General features: G+C 37.1%; 1 protein-coding gene across 5 annotated transcripts in view; it reads left to right on the top strand.

Annotated features, from left to right (window-relative positions):
- Positions 1 to 18,574, top strand: part of POU6F2 (POU class 6 homeobox 2) — a 298,117-nt gene that overhangs the window by 36,923 nt on the left and 242,620 nt on the right. For all 5 annotated transcript variants that reach the window (XM_015855018.3, XM_032442548.2, XM_015855019.3 and 2 more), the window contains exon 2: positions 17,552 to 17,723. In XM_015855018.3, the coding sequence (XP_015710504.2) occupies positions 17,552 to 17,723 (172 nt within the window). The remainder of the gene's footprint in view (positions 1 to 17,551; positions 17,724 to 18,574) is intronic.

Raw genomic sequence — 18,574 nt, 5'->3', positions numbered from 1 at the left:
GGCTTCTGCTCATTCCTCTTGAAGAGTTTCAAGCCATTTGAGCAGTAAGGGAACCTTTGGTCAATATTAGAATAAGTATATGCATGCCTTAATAAAAAACAACTGCTTACGTTTGTTTATAATTAATATTTAAATGAACACGTACACGAACACCGTTGTTAATACACACAGATGTAGCATTTTATTTGAGTAGACTCGTGCTGTAGATCAACAAGTGGCATTTATTGATTGTTATAACAGCAGTTCTAGTTCCAGGGAAGATTTTGATTGATTGTCCTCATCCAGAGTGAGTTCTTTTCCCATCTCTCTGGAGTGTTCAGTGGCACTGGCAGTGGGTAGTATGGAGACAAAAGATTTCTTTCTGAGGAACGGACTTTACAGTGTATAATTCTGTTTAGATTTCAAGTAATTAGTTCAATGCTCCTTGCTATTTTTATTCAAGCAAACTGATATATCTGTTATGCTAAATTTATAAACTGCTGGTAGTAGTATAGTTATCTACTGTCAAACCTTCATCCTGCTGAATAAGATGAATCTAAATTATTCTACTGAAGAGAACAGGATTGCGTCTGTAATTTGTGCTGTTTGTTTAATCAGACAGATCTTTCTCTGTTGCCTTGTAAATCAAACCTAAAATCAGTATTTCAGTTTTAAGAATTCCAAACATCTAAAGCATGCAGAATTCTTTATTAAAAAGCCAGAGAAATATTTAAATAACTTTGCATTTTTTTTTGGACTCTAATATTAAGCCATAAGATACCTTACTGCATATTTGAACCCTACATATTTTTTTGCAATTACAGTTTAATCTCAGTCTAGGTCAGGAGGTAAGAATGCTCTTGTATTCATATAGATAAATAAGCTCAGCCATCCCTCACTTACTAGCACCACATGCAACCACTGAAAGTATTTTGTAGGTGCATTTTTTTGGATCATAATTATCACCTGGTAGGCAGCTCACTTTCCTTATCCTGACATATTCCTGCCACCTTGTATGATCTAAATGATCTCTCACATTTTGACTGAGTTCCTTCTACCTATTGATGGAAGCAAAAATAAAGTTTGTCCTCCCCCTTTTGATTTTTCTTTGTAAGATGAGATGTTCAATACAGGATCCTGGAAAGGTGTGAATGCCAGTACTGCATCTCAGCGAATTCTCCACTGATGAGTTCTCTTGGTGAGACTCAGTAAGTTCCCCAAATTTCTTCAGTTTATTGCTCCAAAATACTGTTAATATTGTAAGTCAACAGTAATTCCCCCCACAAAGAATTCTGTGCATGCATTTATCCCTTCTGAAAAATGAGACTGAGTACAGTTAATAATCTCCTGACAAATTAAACTAGAAAAACTTTCTTGGAGGCTATTCTGCAGAAGATCCATATTTTGCAATGGCATGCATAGTAGACAAACCTCCAGAACTTGCAGAACTGAACTGCCTCATCATTTGTGCAGCTTCTTGTGAACTGGACTCTTCTTCCATGTGAACTGGAGGGAGGGCTTTGCAGGATGCCAATGCAGGAAGGCTTGGCTCATTCTGTGATGCAGCCTACCTCTGGATGGCAGTACGGTTACTGGTAATGGGTGGGAATTCCTCCAGCTTTCTCTGAGGAAGCATGTGCCTGGTAAATTTGGCTGGTTTTTCTCTCATCCACTAAGGTTTGCCTTTGCCTTGATTTTTAAAAATTTGGTGCAGAGAGCAAAACATGAAGGCTGGAATCTCCATGCACAGACACATATCTGCAGGAAACTTCTTGAGCTCCAATGTTTTCAAGGTTTGCTGTCCCTTTCCCTACCTGAATTATTCATTACAACTGGTTGGCATTCTGAGGTGCTGCTTATTTAGTTCGATGTTATTACAGTACTTGATATGGATTACTGTATGTGCTCTAGGAATTGTTGACTAAGTGGGAACTTCTTTCATGCAAACTGTCTACACTGACAACTTAATTTTTTTAGTAGACTTAAGATCTAATTATTAAAATATGTTTGCAGTGTATAAAGATGTTCAGGTTAATAATAAGCTTTCTTGAACTATGAGAAACTAGAGGCACATTAGTCGTAAGTGAACAATTTTAGAGCATGTACATTTCTCCTCCACGTATGTTGCAAGCAGGAATTGCCTGACTAATTTTCCCCAAGTTTCGAGTTTAGCATAAGCTTTTCTCTTTGGTCTTCAGAGTGTATCTGGCTTTTTATTTATTTATTTATTTTTAATTTTATATTTTTTTGGAAACAAATGTTGCCAGCCAAATCAATGGGATTTGAAACAGAATATGGAGCCAAAAATCAAACTTCACTGTGAAATCATGGTCATCATGCTCATAAAGATTGCTTTCTTGATAACATCTATGCACATTATAGCTTTCTTAAATGTAAGTGTGTATGCAGAACAGGCATACCAAGCAAAGTTGGATTTTCCTGCTGTTGTATCTGTGACACCAAATGGGAGAGTAAAAAGGTCATCAGGAATGTTATAAACTGTGCTCTGCTTTCTTTGCAATCTCATTGCCTTCAAATGAAGTGCTAAATTGCATTTGCAGAACCCTAGTGAAGACAATAGGATTAGAATAGGTGCTACTGAGGTCATAATTTATTAATGATGTTAATATGGTGTATGAGGCCAGAGGGAGCCCACAGTGACAGTGAGATCCTAGGCTGAGTTTGCAGAGGCAGCATTTAAAGGGAAGGGTATCCAGTGTTTGCTTGCAAATTGTGAAAGATTCTTAGAAATCAACACAGAATGGTGTGCTCTCATTTTTGCATTTACTGTCAGTGCAGTGCTGTGTTTTAAAACGCTTAACTGGATAGTAGTGCAAAAAGTGCTCCTTTACCCACAGCCAGTTCAAGGTGACAGACCTTTGTTTTCCCTTAGAAGACAAAGAGTGCAAAATTGTGCACTTCTGTGTTGTGCATTTCTCTGCCCATTCGAACATAAATATCTCAAACTGAAACTTTTTCTACCTATTTTTCAGGAAAATGTTGTAATCTAATACTTTGCTTTTCTGATTGTTGTTTTATTTTTCCCCACTCAATACTTGTTGCATGTGTTGCGATGTCAGACTTTCATCTTATTCCTCCTAATTAGCTCTGTGATAACTTCTAAGCAATTTACCTCCACTGCTGGGCTGCAGTCTCAGAAAATCTGATCATACAAGTAGTCTCATTGATTCCAGTATGCATACTTATTGCTGAGTTACATGCTTGAAGAACCAGTTTATACCTTTCAGATATAGATAAATGACTATGGCATCTTAAAGCCATGATTTAACTGCAGCATAAACATGTCTTTGTTTTCATCACAGTAGTTCAGTTCCTCTGTCATAATAAATTTAACGTATCTATTTGGGCTTCTTGTAGTGCTTTTTTCAGTATGTTGTCATCTTTTCATTGAAGAACCTTAAAGATGTGTACAGACTTCAGGTCATACAGGAGAAAGATATGGTATTAATGCACAGGGTGGCTGTGTTTGAGGGCAGTTATGTGATAAGAGCCCTGAAAACAGGATGAAAGTCTAGAGTCTGTTCATTTATGTTGTCACTTCTCAGTTTTGTGCATCTTTGTTTTAGTTTTGTTTTGCACATTGATCTTAATTGCTGGAATAACTTCCTCAAGGATGTGTTTTTCAAGTTGCAACTGGACAGGGTACTAGATAGTTTCATCTAGACACACTTTTCTCATGAAAGGTTAGACCTGATGATATTTCAAGGTCACTGCCAGCCTAGGCTGTTCTGTGATACAGGTATACCAGGTATACCAGGTATTTTTGAAAGCATTCCCTTAACTGTTTTTGCTACCGTGAGGAAGAGAGGCAGAATTAAAGAATTTATCATCATGATTGTGTTTTAATTCACTTTTTCATTCTTTTCTGATGTCTGTAAGAAGAGAATAAAAACTGTTGGAAACCTGCAGCTGAAAGTGCTCAGGAAACAAATGCAGTAATTTGATCAACTATGTGTGTTCTTAAATTGTTTATCTGAATAATCTGGCTAATAATTTATTGTCAGTTCCCTCCTATTATTTCTTATTCTTGTTTGCTGTGTTGGAGTCAGGCTGGGGAACAATGAATGGGTAAGGGATTGTGTATATAGCTGTGTAAAATTTCTGCATTTGCAAAGGCTTTAAATTACCATGTATGGCTTATTTTGTTGTGGTAAAGCCCAGAGAATTGCTACTTAAACATGCAGTTCATGTTAATGCAACTCAGTCCCTTGTGATTTGCTGATTAAGAAGGTTATAGCATAGCCCTTTACTAGCTTTTCTTTGACTGATACATGGAACCGAGTTCAATGCTTCTTCACATTTAATATATTATCCTAGAAAACTGGAAAACAGTCCAACATTTTTTTTAATCACTGTGGATTTAGATTTCCTCCTTATTTTATTAACTTCTTTCCTGTACAACACTTGGCTTTAGAATATAATGAAAGTGATATTCTGTACTTAATCCTTGTTGTCCTTTAAACCTATAACTAGTGGGTTTTTTTCGTCTTCTTCTTCTTTATTTTTTTTCCCCTTCTTGGAATGTACTGTGAACAGACTTAAAGATTTGTGAGTTTCTAGGCTTCCCACGTGAGGTAGTTTGGAGCTCAACAGAAATTCAGCTCTGTATGTTAAGACTTGAAAAGACTTGAAATGGAAAGACAAGCAGAAGAGGGAGGGAAGATCACAGTATCACAGTATCACAGTCTCATGCGGGTTGGAAGGGACCTTAGAGATCATCGAGATCTATCTGAAGATCTATTAGAAGTGGACAGACAATATTGTGTATGATGTGGAGGTTGCAATTCCTGTTTGCTATTTTCCTATAATCTATGGGAAAGATGTGTTGTGCTAGGATATGCACACACAAGTGATTCCATACCAGTTGTGTTGATACCAAGGTAAGGGTTTAATGCTTATGTTATTTTGTCTGTGCAGATGAATCAATTGTTTGTGTTAGCAATTTGACTCTGTGCTGGAACTGCTGGAACATTTTACGAATAGTTCTGCGTAAAGACACTGTACGTTCTCTTGGAAACTGGCAAATACTTTGTAATAGTTAAGTGGCATTATCGTCCTCCCCACTAGCAAGTTCTACATATAGCATGTTCTTATGGAAGAAAGAACTTTCTCCTAAACTATTGTGGCTGTTGTTGCAGTAATGGGATATCAAACAGGCAAAATTCTATGTGTTGACAGTGGCTACAGTATAAATTCATTATTTACAATGTTTAATGTGAAGACAAGATGGTAAGTTTATGTAAGGTATCATACTGAAGTAATTGCCCACCAACTTGTTTTCATGGCCAAAGCGAAAATTTTAATATCCAGGTGAATTCTGAGGACTGACTAGCCACATGGAAACACAGAGATCAAAGGATAACAATTAAGCATTTAGATACCATAGTACTGAGAAATATTTATGTTAATGCACCAAATAAATAGATGAAGTAAACACAGGTAAAAAGAAATGGGAATTATATAGTGCTGTGAATATGAATCTGGTCCAAACTGCAAACAAGAGGAAAAAAAAGTATGTGATTTAAGTGATTTGTTTTATCCACCTCAAAATTAGTTACGTTTACTTGGTTCTTGCCTAAAGATTTTACTTTCAAGATCAACAGATCAGCAATGTAAAATCTTCAATTGTTAGGCTACATGAGCGCTGAGGTTAGGTGAGTGTAGGTGTAGGATTAATGTCTGAATTTTCACAGGAAGACTTAATTTTTAGAATGAATAGCTTTGCATTGCTCTTCTGCAAATCTGTTCAACAGAATAGAGACTGAATGATTTGATCAGAAGATGCACAGGTTAGTAGCAAAACTGAGCCACTGAGTTACTAACCCTCCTATTCTCACCACCTGTCAGGAAACTTTCACCCAACAGAAGGCTGTTTGTCATTTGAAGTTGGGTAACAGAGAGAAAGGAAGGGATTTGAATGCTAATGTGCTCTCACAGCTGTAACCTGTTGCTCAAGCTTGCTGGAAGAAAATCTAGTGTCTCTGCCTTTGTGTTTAAAAACTGTAAATATGCATATCTACACACAAACCCAAATCTCCACAAAAGCAAAAGAAAAAAATCAAAACTAATTATATACATAGGCAAAGGAATTAGATTATTATTATTTATTTATTTTGGGGGGTAGAAATGAAAAGCAAAGGTATAACAGAGCAGTTCTTCAAACAAATATGCACCATGTATAAAATTTATTTCTATTTGAATGATGTATGAAGAAAATTTATAATGAAAAAAAACAATGTTATAAATAATGTTATGAGATGACGTTCATTTTTGAGTTTTGTTATTGATTTCAGTGACACCAAGATCAAGGCCCTTTCCTAGATCTCAGTGATTCTTCAAGCAGGGAATTGTCCATTAGAGCCTGCTGAAACAGATGGCAAATATCCAAATGGCTGCGCTGGGAAGAGAATTAGGACTGTTTACATACAGTCCTGTGTGTGTGTGTGTGTGTATAAATGTATGTGTGTGTATGTTTTGTGTATATAAAATGTCACATATCTATATACGCACACACATGTACATTATAATAACACTTTTCTGCTCTTGAAGAAGAAGGAATCAGTGGTATGTGTGATAGTGCTCTCTAAGGACCAGTGATAGTTATTCTTTAAAGGTGAAATTGAGCATCCTAGTCTGTTCACTAGTTTGCGAAGAGCTAGAACAAGGAACAGGAAGTATTGGTGTATTGGCTCTTTCATTTATCTATCTATCTATTTATTTATTTATTTTAACCACTATCAGGTTTTCTTCCCTAAAATATTGTTTGACTAAAAGGAGTTTCCTTAAAAAGTAAAAGGAAGCTAATGAGATATAATTGCATAACAACTGTTTAAAAAAAAAAACAAATCACCAAGCCAACACATCAAAACAAACAAAACTGAACAATGTATATTAAAGAATAGAATTGTCAATGTAGCAAAATGCTAGCGGATCAGAGAAATGCTTCATTCATTGTCTATTGATAGCACCAATTACAGTAACTGGATTAAAATGATTGGTGTTATGCTGTTTTCCTATTGTAACAGCGAGAAGTGCTGTTTCACTGTAATGAATTGAAGTGATCCTCCTGTATGCCTAACATGTAATACTAGTATGACACGTGGTGTGTGACATATCCTACAGTAGCATAATGAGTGAAACATCGTATGTCTTAAGTATACTTGCAGCTTCCAGCAGGTGAAATTCATTGACACAAGAAAAGGCACCCTTTGGGCTTCAACTGAAAGAAAACAGAGTCCTTGTGCAGATTTTTTCAGAACTGTGAAATTATGTAATAAGTAAGGGCATACCAAAGTTTGAATATGTTCATTTAGAGATTAATATATTAAGATATAAGCTGTGAAAAGAACTGTATGATACGTAGGAGTTGATGGAGGCCTGGTATGAAGAAGAGTATCCTGAAATATCTTCAGTAATGATTAAAAAATTACACTTGTTTATAAAGGCAAAAGGCATCAGAATATGAAAAAAATAAACAAAACTCCTAAAATTACTGATCTGTGACATTTGTGGCATAATTAAGTATGTTTAGATGTTGTAGCAGCTGATTTTCATGTCAAATGAGCTCTTTGTAGGTGAGCTATAGAAAAAATGAACTGGCATTCTTCCTCTTGAGCTAGTAGCTGCGTGTCTTACAGCAGTGCATGTTCTGGTATCTTGAAAAAAGAAGAGAGTGTTGTAATTTGTGAGTCTCAGTTCTGGCATGCTTTCAGTTTCATTAGTGGATGGGCATTGTGTGTAGGGAAGATGGGAGAAGACAGAGGGCAGTAAATCAGAGTCTGCCCCTGGAAGGTGCGGTACCAGTAAAAATCATAGAATCATTTTGATGGAATAAGACCTTCAAAATCATTGAGTCCAGCCATAAGCCTGACCTACAGAGTTCCACCACTAATCCATGTTTCTTACTAACATGTCCACATGTCTGTTAATGACCTCCCTGGTCAGCCTGTTCCATTAACTGACCATCCTTTCTATGAAAAAATTCACCTTAACATCTAACCTAATTCTCTCCTGATGCAATTTAAGTCCATTTCTTCTCACTTGTCACATGTCACCTGAGAAAAGAGACTGGCACCCTCCTCATTGCAACCTCCTGTCACAAAAAGAATGCTGAAGTCTCTTTTCCCTTGTCCTGCTCTTCTCCAGAATACACGGCCCCATTTCCCTCAGTTCCTTATCTTGTTTGCTAGGCCTTTCTCCAGCTACGTTAATCTCCTCTGCACATACTTGAGCAACTCAATGTCCTCCTTGTAGTGTGGGGCTCAAAAATGAACTCAGTACTCGAGGTGTGACCTTGCCAGGGCTGTATGCAGGAGGGCCATAACTCCCCTTGTCCTGCTGGCTATGCTGTATCTGATGGATGTAGGACAAGACAAGTCATTTCCTATCTTTGCCTATAGAATTCAAGTGTGGTGTATTAAGATGAGAAAGAGGAAGCTGAACAAAAGCATATCTAACAGCTGACAACCTTGTTAATCACATACCATATTAAAAAAAATAGTGGAGCTATCTTAGATTTGGATTTGGGTTTTGGAAGTCCTCGTTGTCCAGGAAGGAGAATCCAAGGCAGGTCTCCTCACTGGCCTCAGGTTGGCAAAGATTTTTGATACTCAAACAGAGATCTCACAGCAATTTTAGATGTGATACCCTGGTAAAAATCTGACCTGCCTGGTGTATATTGTGGTTGTTTATTGTACACTTATTTCCAAAAGATTTTGAAAGGTACACAAACGTATATGCCCAATTCCCAAACTGCTTTGGGTTGTGACAGAACATCATGTTAGATATTGTAAGTGGTGTTTAAAATTACTTTCAAACATAGAGTTGGATGAAACTGGAATTAGAAGCACTTTAAAAATCTTCAGGGAAAAAAAATAAAAAATAAAAAATCAGTAGGAAAGTTTGTTTCACTGCACTAGAACTGATATGTTGCTGTTTCAGCAAATTTTCTTTGGAGGGTGTTGCTTTGTGTGTCTTTCATGGAACTCCTGGTGAGAGATGAGACCTAGCTCAAACAAAGTTATTTTCTAGATATGGCCAGGTCTGTGATCTGGAACTTGCATTAGAAATTTGCATTTTCCTAATTTGTTTATAAGATGTTGAATTAACTGCTCAGTTGAGTCACTGTTGAACCCATGCTGTGATTTTTTTTTTTTCCTGAAATTCAAGTTAATGTTTTCTTTGTTTTACAACTTGTAAATTCTGTGAAAATCCAGAAATGTGAGGTAAAACATTTTTCCTTTAGCTAACAAGAGACTCCTTCATTTGCTGAGACCCTTTTAAACTGCCTAGTAAAGTTTCTCTCCCATACGTGACAAACATTCAAAAGTTACTTTTAAGTTTTGATGTGGTTATAGATTTGCCAGTTCCATAACTTTTCTTCCATGTCAGACTGCCCCTCTGCTTCTGTCTTTCTCATGGTAACAAAATGTAATGGAATATTAGTGGGAAGGCTCAACCTCTTCTGCTGCACCATCAACATCCACCTCTAACACTGTGGTCCAACATAAAAAAATCAGAGGTATGACTTCCAAAGCAGCCTTCATAAACAGTAGAAAAACTGTATATAATATTGTTTTAAAATTCTGATTAGGCCAAATTCATATCACTTGAGTACTTTGTGGTGGCAATCCCAGGAAACAATCTTTGACTTAAAGAACAAAACTAAAACAAACAAACTAGAAGTAGCACGGAACTACCAGCATCCCATGAGGTATCTTATCTTAGTTCCAGAGGCCCTACATTGCCTTTTTCTTACCTGTGGAGAGCAGAGGGATTATTTTGATGAAGGGATGCTATAGTTGTTGTATGGATCTTTAAAATAAGTCGTAAGATTGTGTGGAGAGAGGATGAGACTCAAAAAAGCTTTGTGTTTAAGGCCCTCTCAAAACTGAAAATGTGTTCATATTAGCAACAACAGGTTGTCAAACTGGCAGGCTAGTACAATCATGTGTGCTTTATGTGGTCACTGTGGAGAATGAAACAACCTTTTATGAAATATTTTTCAAGATAAATAAAAAGTTTTCATTTTGATATGAAAAAATCCTTTATACAGCTACAATATGTTTCTTAGAGTAGAGTAGAATGGCATTTGTGGAAAAGTTTTAATGCATTTGTTTCTTTATGTGGAAGACAATGTCTTCTGTTTTGTAATGGAAATTTTTTCAAGTTCTCTGCAAAGTTGGCCCCACCATACACAAATTTTAGAAAATCCTAGGTATTCTTATGGATCTGAAATTCTCTAGATGGCTCCTTATGTTTGCCACAGCTCCCTCCTGAACAGAGCTGATAGAGGTGGGAGCTATTCACTATGATGAAACTTGCTTAATGATTGGAGCTTTCTTTTAATTCTGAATTTACTTACTCTCTTTTATGATCTACTCCTTTAGGAGATCAAATGGCAGAAAAGTAATAGGATGGGAAAGTTTTTTGTGGGCTCCTTCCTCCATGCTATTCTACCTTTGTCCTATCATGATCTACAGGGAGTGATCTGATATCTTAAAAATTCTCTGCTCTTCAATGGCTAAGACAGCCTTGAGCTAAAAGACTGCTTTATCTCACCATTTCAAGACTTAATTCTCTTGGCTGTGTGCTTTCATTTATTGTGTTTGGAGGAACACGGTAGCCTCTCAGAACAGCGATGTCTCTGTCTCTTGACCTGTGGGTGCATACATACTTCTACAACGTATCCATTGATGAACAAGTTCCTTTCCAGTCAGCAGCAAGCTATTTAAAAGGAAGATCATTGTTTTCTGGCAAAGACTGAAAGGACTCCTGTTAACCTAGAATTAATAGATGACAATTATGCAGCTTTACTTTGTACATGGCAGAAAACTTTGAAGAAGATATGTTTTGCCACAGCAGTAGCAAATGTTTGTTAAATCAGCTTATTAATTGCATCAGAAGTATTAAGTTTACTAACTCTAATGCAACATTTGCAGCAAAACTTCTATGCTTTGGCTTCATGCTAGCAATGGTTTAGTTTTGGTTTGTTGATTTTTCTGACCACAGTTGCAGGTGAAATAGTTACTTCTTGTGTTGTTTATGATAAAAACAAAATCCTTTACCCTTCTTGCACAATTAAAGCATGAAGCATGACTTTCTGTGTGAAGCTACTAGGGCTGAGTTGATAGCAATAAACCCAATTAAGTAAAATTGTGACATAGTCATTCATTGCTGTGAGTATGTTGTATCTATATTTCTGTGCTAAAGACTCCCATTAGAGTGCTGCAGAGAGACCCTACCAGCACACAGGCGAGGACTTTCTTGTGAATTTTTCAGCTTACTCATAGTAGATGCAAGAAACATGGGAAACTTTTTCATTAAGGAAAATAAATGGTTCAGTACAGAGTTATGTCTACTGAGGAAATTTTGTTTAACTTAAATTAACCATGCTGAAGTAGTATTCAAATTTGAGGACATAGCTATTCATAGTTTCATAGTTTCATAGTCTCGTGCGGGTTGGAAGGGACCTTAGAGATCATCGAGTCCAGCCCCCGGGATTCGAGCCTCTGTGTAGCAGAGCAGCATAGGACATTGCCATGTAGTATTTCTTAAAAAAGGAAAAGCAACAAAAAACAAAAGACAAAAATAAACAAACAAATAAACATGACTTAAATATATATATATATTCCTAAAGGTACAATTAAAACCTTCATGAGCTTTGCAAAAACACAGTTTCTGTCAGAAGCTGTTATATTAAGTAGCACTAAGCCTTTCAACTTTCAGAGGAAATGAAATAAGGAAAATAAAAGAAGATCTCTGACTAACCTGAAAAGACTGGGGGTAGTGATAGTCTCCCTAACTTTCCAAATTAAGTTGTTACATGAAGTGCGGAATTGTTAATATGCATATAATGGGGCCATGGTTGTTTCTCTGACAACATCATTTTTAACTAGAGGATGCTCCTTTTTAACTGCAATCTAGCTATTAGGTGTAAAGATGAATATCACTGAAGAAATACGATTTCTAAAGTCAAACTAGCACTGAGAAAAGGGAGAAGAACAGAACTATCTTTTCCACTACAGAGGCATTCATGAGGAGATAAATACAGATCTAGCCAAAGAAAAGTGGAGAGTTTTTCTTGTGATAATATTTATATTGAGTGAGAAATGCTGAGGATGTATTAGCTTCTTGCTGTAAGAGGAAGGTCAGGCAATACTGAACATTTTAGTAAGCTGAATATGAGTAATATAGGTAATATAAGTAAATATGTAATGCAGTAAATACAAGTACACGATCAAAGCAGTGAAGGGAGATCAGTGATCACATATCAGCAGTCTTGTTTATTTTCATTATAGGAACATCCATTTAAGGATAGTGGTACAGGTAGCTGCGAAGACAAGGAGAACATTTTCTCTAACTTTTCTGGAGAAATGACAGTCAGCAGGTAGCAATGGTTAGAGACTGGCAGGGGTCTGAATTCTGATTCAAAGTAGGTTGCATAAAACACACTATCTATAGATTGGGATGGAAATATCGGCACACCAGTGGCAGTAGATAAAACAGTGTTTAAAGATGAAAGAATCAAGGTTGCTCAACTAGAAATCTTTGTTGATGAAAAAATTTGAATGCCTCTAGAAGCAATAAGACAGATGAAGGACAAGGCCCTAAGAGGACCAAGACAGAAGGTAATCCTAAATTTCACTAGTATTTGACACAGATAAGACCAATCCTTGCCTAGTAGAGATTTTAAATGTATTCCTCACTCAAAAGCTTAAAGTTATGCCTTACAAACAGCTTTACCCAAGGTTATGATGGTAGTTTGTCTCGATTAAAAATAAATAACTCTAAAATTTGAAAATTTTTGGTGTAGTTATTAGAAAATCTGAATAGTGTATATACTACTTCTATTTACTGGAAGCATTACTGGAGCGCTTGTTCTGTATGTCTCTAACAGAATTCTGTGCATGATTAAAATCCTAGAGGAGGATAAGATTTATTTCATTTAATTGGGGTTGGGGTGGGTATCAGAAAATTAAAATACATTTAAGACAGAGAAATGAAGTAAATTTGAACTGAGGGTGAAACAAAAAGAAGCAAAACAGAGGATCTTTCTCTTTTTTATTAAAATAAAAAACATAATTAAATTTAAACTGGCAGTGTTTGTGGTGCAGTGACTACAAAATTTAGCCCAATGGCTAAAGCAGAGCATAGAGTCTTTATAAAGTCCATCATCACACAAATTCTGTGTTAAGGATAAAAGTAGTTTGTAGTCCCATTTTTAGATCTCTGCCTAGGGCATGTTTCACACAAAACCATATAGTTTCCTGTAAAAGCTGTCTTTGATTACTAAATAGTTTTGCTTAGAAACTGCACCTTTACCCTTAAAGTGCAGAGGCAAAGCTTTTAACACACTGCTAAATGTTCTCTGCACTTTGTATGGTGCTGCAGAGATGAGGAAAGTAAAGGTTTGGGCTTTTACAATAGGCTGGGTGACCAGAGTTGCAGTCTGCATTTGCAAATCCTTCTAATTTTTCCTGGCAAATGAAGCCTGCCAACTTGGTGAAGCCTGGTAGTGGGAGAGCCAAGCAGAGGTGCAGCAGCTGAATTCCAGCAAATGCAAACTGCCCTTCGGGGAGAGACGCAGCAGGGAGGACCCTATGCTGCAAAGAGCTGTCAGCAGAAGCTCATGGAAAACAGGCAAGACTGGTAATAGCGATGTGAGATGGACAAGAAATGGATGACAAGTTATATGAGTACCTGCAAGAGATCCGTGTAAAATTTGTCACTACATATTTGATGTTTACAGCTGTATTTTGAATGAGGGGATTGTAATTCCCTAGAACAAGAACTTTGTTCTTATTGTTGTTCTAATCTATCTAAAATACATCCCTTTTGTGTACCTTTACCTTCAGCTTAACGCATATAAACCCCCTTCACAATGTTCATCAAGCTGTTTTTTTTAAACTCCTAATTTTGTGCATGAAAAGCTAAAACTTTTAATGGATGTTGATTAATAGAAGTTACTGCGTTGCATTGTGATGTACAACCTGATCTTTTTCACTTTCTAAGATGTCTAATCTACAGATGTCCCAGCAGGGATGAGAGCATATTCTGATGGGATTATATACAAAACATGAACATGCAATTCTTGGCCTTGGCTCATCTGTTTCAAGGAGGAAGGAAAAGTGCTGGGCCTGCAGCTGGATACTCTAAAGGCCCTGAGAGAACCTGGACTAAAAAATGTCCAAGGATGTTTTTGAAGGAAACACTTTCTCTGAACCCATCATTTTAATGATTTATTTAGTCTTTGTGTAACTAGAAATTTAGAGAATATGCGATCTGTCTGCTTAAGGAGGTAGCTGTCAGTCATTCCCCATCTGAAGTGAAGCTACTCTGGCAGTTAACTACAGGCACTGCTACAGTCTGTAGTTGGGGCAGCAGTTCACGCACCAGTTTTTGCTGTTCTTTGCTCTGTGTATGTAAAGACACTTTAAATTCACTGTTAGGAGACTGTCAAGCCCGTGGTGCAGGTCTCAGGAATATCCCGCAGCAGTGAGTTCCAAGATTATTCTGACTTGTCCACTTGGACAGAGGCTTCTTTTTTCTTATCAGATGAGATGGAGTGAGTAGTTCCCAATCTACGTTTTCTCAGAACTGTTCGTTATTTTGTATACTTTGATCATGCTTGTTCTTACTCGCTTTTGTCAGATAGATGTTCCTAATCCTTTCAGTCTTTTTATTATTCTCACTGCACATCTTTCTGATGTATCTTTCTTGGCTTTCTTAGCTCATTTCTAACCAGAAATGAGCAAAGTATTCCATATGAGGTCAAATTGTTGATGTACATAACAGGTAAAATCCCAGCCCTGTTGCTGGGAATTCACTAATATCTAAGGGGTGAAATGTCTCCCAGTGCTGTCACATTTCCTGTGTTTCTCTTCCTCCCATTTTTCATGTATTCAACTTCAAAATTCAGCAGCTAAGAATTTAATCTAGAGTCCTACTGATGCAGCATCTTCCATTAAACTGCTCTTAGGCCTCAGATTAGCAGTGTAAGTTTGTGAATGGGAATAGTTCCCTCCCCAAAGTACTTTAATGAAAGGGGTGAAATTTTTTCCTGATTCACATTTGCTATGGAACCATGCTTACTATTCATTTTGGATGACTGGAACCAAGGGCAACAGCCCCGACTTTGAACAGTATTGTATTCACAGTGACTTTTAGCTAGAAAATCTGCAAAAATGCATTATATAGCATATGAAAACAACACACACACACACACACACACACACACACACAAACACCCACTTCATTAAATGACTTTGTCCATAATTTACTATGAATATGAGGGAAAGCAGTCAGAGAGGCTTTAATAGCATCTGTTACCTCCTCTTTCCGACCCAGAATCATAAAAAAAATGTTCAGATTGTTGCTGGCTAATAAATACAGTAAATGAAATGTTAATAAATAACCAGCAATTTAGCCTGACAATAACATGGATTGACCGCATTGATTAAATTGATTATGTTTCATATATTTACAATATGTAGACATGAGCCCAATTTATTTTCTGAGGAGCTCAAGGTAGGTATCATTGGTTTAAGGAAAAAACAAAACAAAACAAAACAAAACAATGGAGTAATGTTTGTGGTTGCTATCTGCAATAATCTAATGCTGACAGAGAGCAGTATTTTATTTAGTAATTAACAGTGTAAAGGGGAGAGAAGCTGTCATGTTGGTTCTTAAGCTGGGGAATGTGATGAAAGATGATATCTGCGATCTCATCCTTTCCACTTGTTTAGGATTGTCAGGATGAGAAATGTCAGCATTATGAAAGCTCAGCTCTGCTCTTGATATGATAAAACCCTTCAAAAGCCAGTCTTTCTCTCCCTCTCCCCCCTCCTTTCTCCCTCTCCCTGCACTTGCTTTTTTATTTATCCTGTTTTGTTAGATGGCAGAAATATAATTCTTTTCTTTCTTCCTATTATAAGCCACCATTTTTGTTTTATTATATGTTTCACAACCCCTAATGCCCCACTGAAAATTACCTTGTTAAATGACAGTGTTTCAAAGCCATGAATCCTTTCCACCATTCCCTCAGAGGTTTGAAACAGTCAACAGACTGTAAAGAATAAATAATAAAAAAGTATTGATTATTTTGATGACTGTGAGATTCAATTAAGTATTAATTTTGCCCTCCAGTGGACCTATCAAGGTATTCAAAAGGGAGGATTCGGCTCAGCTAAATGTGTGCTGAGTGCTTCAGCCTTAAATAGGGAGAAAATGTGTTTACCTACAGTATTTGAAGAGGAGTGCATTGATGCACAGAGTCCAATATTTAAGTGCTGTGCAAATTAAGCCCTGGTGACAGTGACATTGTTTTCAGCGATATGAGTATTGACTAAAGAAGTGCATTTGATGACAGCTTAAACTATTTGTATTGATTAACATTTTCATAGATTATCATGTGTCATATCAAATTCACTTTTCAGACATGAATACATTAAAAAACCCATAGGCAAACATCGACCAATGTGATGACGGGACAGGGGGAACATGCTAACCAACCTACTTGCTCGCTGGTCACCTGTTCTCTGCATAAGAACCATTTAGGCATGAACTTTACAATAAATAGCTGCCAAGGAGCGCAACAAGGTCACTTGTTCCTTTCTTTTTTCAGTTTTGTTTTTTTTTTTTTAAAAAACTCTGGTTTCCCTGCTATCATGGTATTATACCTGTTAGTTTGCAAACGGGATAATAGAGTGCGCTCGGAAATAATGCCTGACCCCAAATGTCCTCAGTGAGCAGAAGATAAAACAGATCCAATTCGTCAGGAAACAATTTAAATACAGAGATGTAAGGCTTTTTCGGGGCTTTAATGTCCCAAGCATGACAGTAATTGCAAACTCTTTGTGTAAGTATCTTCAGTCATTTTATCTTTAAAAATATATTTATATATGTTTTTGTGTTTTTAATTTTAGAAACAAAAATATGTGTTTCTGTGTGCTTATAGATTTCTGAGGCATAGCATCCCAGAGGCGAGAACCGCTGGAAGAAATCTGTGTCTCTGTTGAGTGTGTGTGCTGAAATGGCTATTTGTTGCTGTGTATTTTCATAGAAACACTGGCAGAGAGATGGGTCTGTGTTTGAATTTGTTAATGCTGCACGGCGGAGGATGCCTCTTTAAATCACCGGGGAGTGCTTGCAGGGCGCTCCTCTTCAGTGCCGTTGGAGCATACAGGAATTTCGTTTCTTACTACGTTAAGGACAGAGTGAGGTGTAAAAACATACACACACAAAAAGCACATCCCACAATTAAAGCTGTGTTGGTTATGTTGCTTTCATAGAAGTTTTTCTCCAAAGCATCCTGAATCTCTCACATGCTAGTTGAGCTTTAATAGGGTGGGGAGTAATGGAAAACTCATTGGATCTGTAATAGCTCTTCACTTGACTGCAGCCAGCAATAACAGCAGGAGCAGCCAGAGATAAGAGAGAGAGAGAGAGAGTGTATGTGTGTGTGTGAGGGAGAGGGAGTGGAAGAGAGACTATACGCACACCAAAGCTGCCACTTTTTTTTTTCCCTCACTCTTTTTTTCCCTCATCCTAGGATCCAATGATAGCTGGACAAGTCAGTAAGCCCTTGCTGTCACTGCGGAGTGAAATGAATGCAGAGTTGAGAGGTGAGGACAAGGCAGCTACTTCAGACAACGAGCTGAATGAGCCCCTGCTTGCGCCTGTGGAATCAAATGACAGCGAGGACACTCCCAGCAAGCTCTTCGGTAAGTCTGTCTAGGTATTTCATTTCAGTGGTACCATGTTGTCCGGAAGAGCAATCTACCCCCTGTTCTTTCTTTTTTTTTTTCTTTTCATTTTTTTTTTTGTTTTGTTTTTGTTTTTTGTTTTTTGTTTTTTGTTTTTTTTTTTTTTAACTTAGATCTCTCAATCTCTCATAAGTACCAAGGAGTAGCTTGGAGCATGCAGGCAATCAGCCCTCTGCTCCCATTGCGTATGGCTACTGCAGTGACAGTGGCACGTCTTGAAAACTTTTGCCAAACTGAACTTATTTTATGCAAGTTGCGCTCATTTTATGTTCTTATTTGGCTCCAAGGTCTCTAATACTAAAAATGGAAGGGGAATCCTCTTTCTTACAGTAGTTCGTTAACATTAATGTTGTTAAGTGCTGATGTGAGTGCCTGATATGCTATCAGCCCTTTCTGTGACTGGGCTAAACTGAGGAGCTACCATCTTAAACAGTAAAGATAAAGCAGCATGAGGAGAGCTGAGACAGTCCCACTGCAGACACTCTATACTGAGTAAACAAAGGCTGCCAAGTGTAGTGCACGTGGAGCTGATGCTTTTAAAATTTAAATTAGAAATAAAATATTTCTTCTAAAGCATGCACCAGAAAATAAAAAGGAAAAAAAAAAAAAAAAAAAAAAAAAGCTGTTTAATTTTTAAATAGCCTAAATTATAGCAGATGAAAGCATAAACTTTCCTCATCAAAACAAAAGCAGTAAGAGTGGCACTCCAACACAGACATCTGTCATTCAAACGGATGACACCCTGTAAGCCAACTCAGGCAACTCTGATCTCTAATCAGAAAAGGGAGCAGAGTTGTTGAGGCGCGTGC

Source organism: Coturnix japonica, chromosome 2, assembly GCF_054131305.1.
Source record: "Coturnix japonica strain WE chromosome 2, WE-NBRP24, whole genome shotgun sequence".
NCBI lineage: Eukaryota > Metazoa > Chordata > Aves > Galliformes > Phasianidae > Coturnix > Coturnix japonica.
This window is presented reverse-complemented; position numbering and strand designations above follow the sequence as displayed.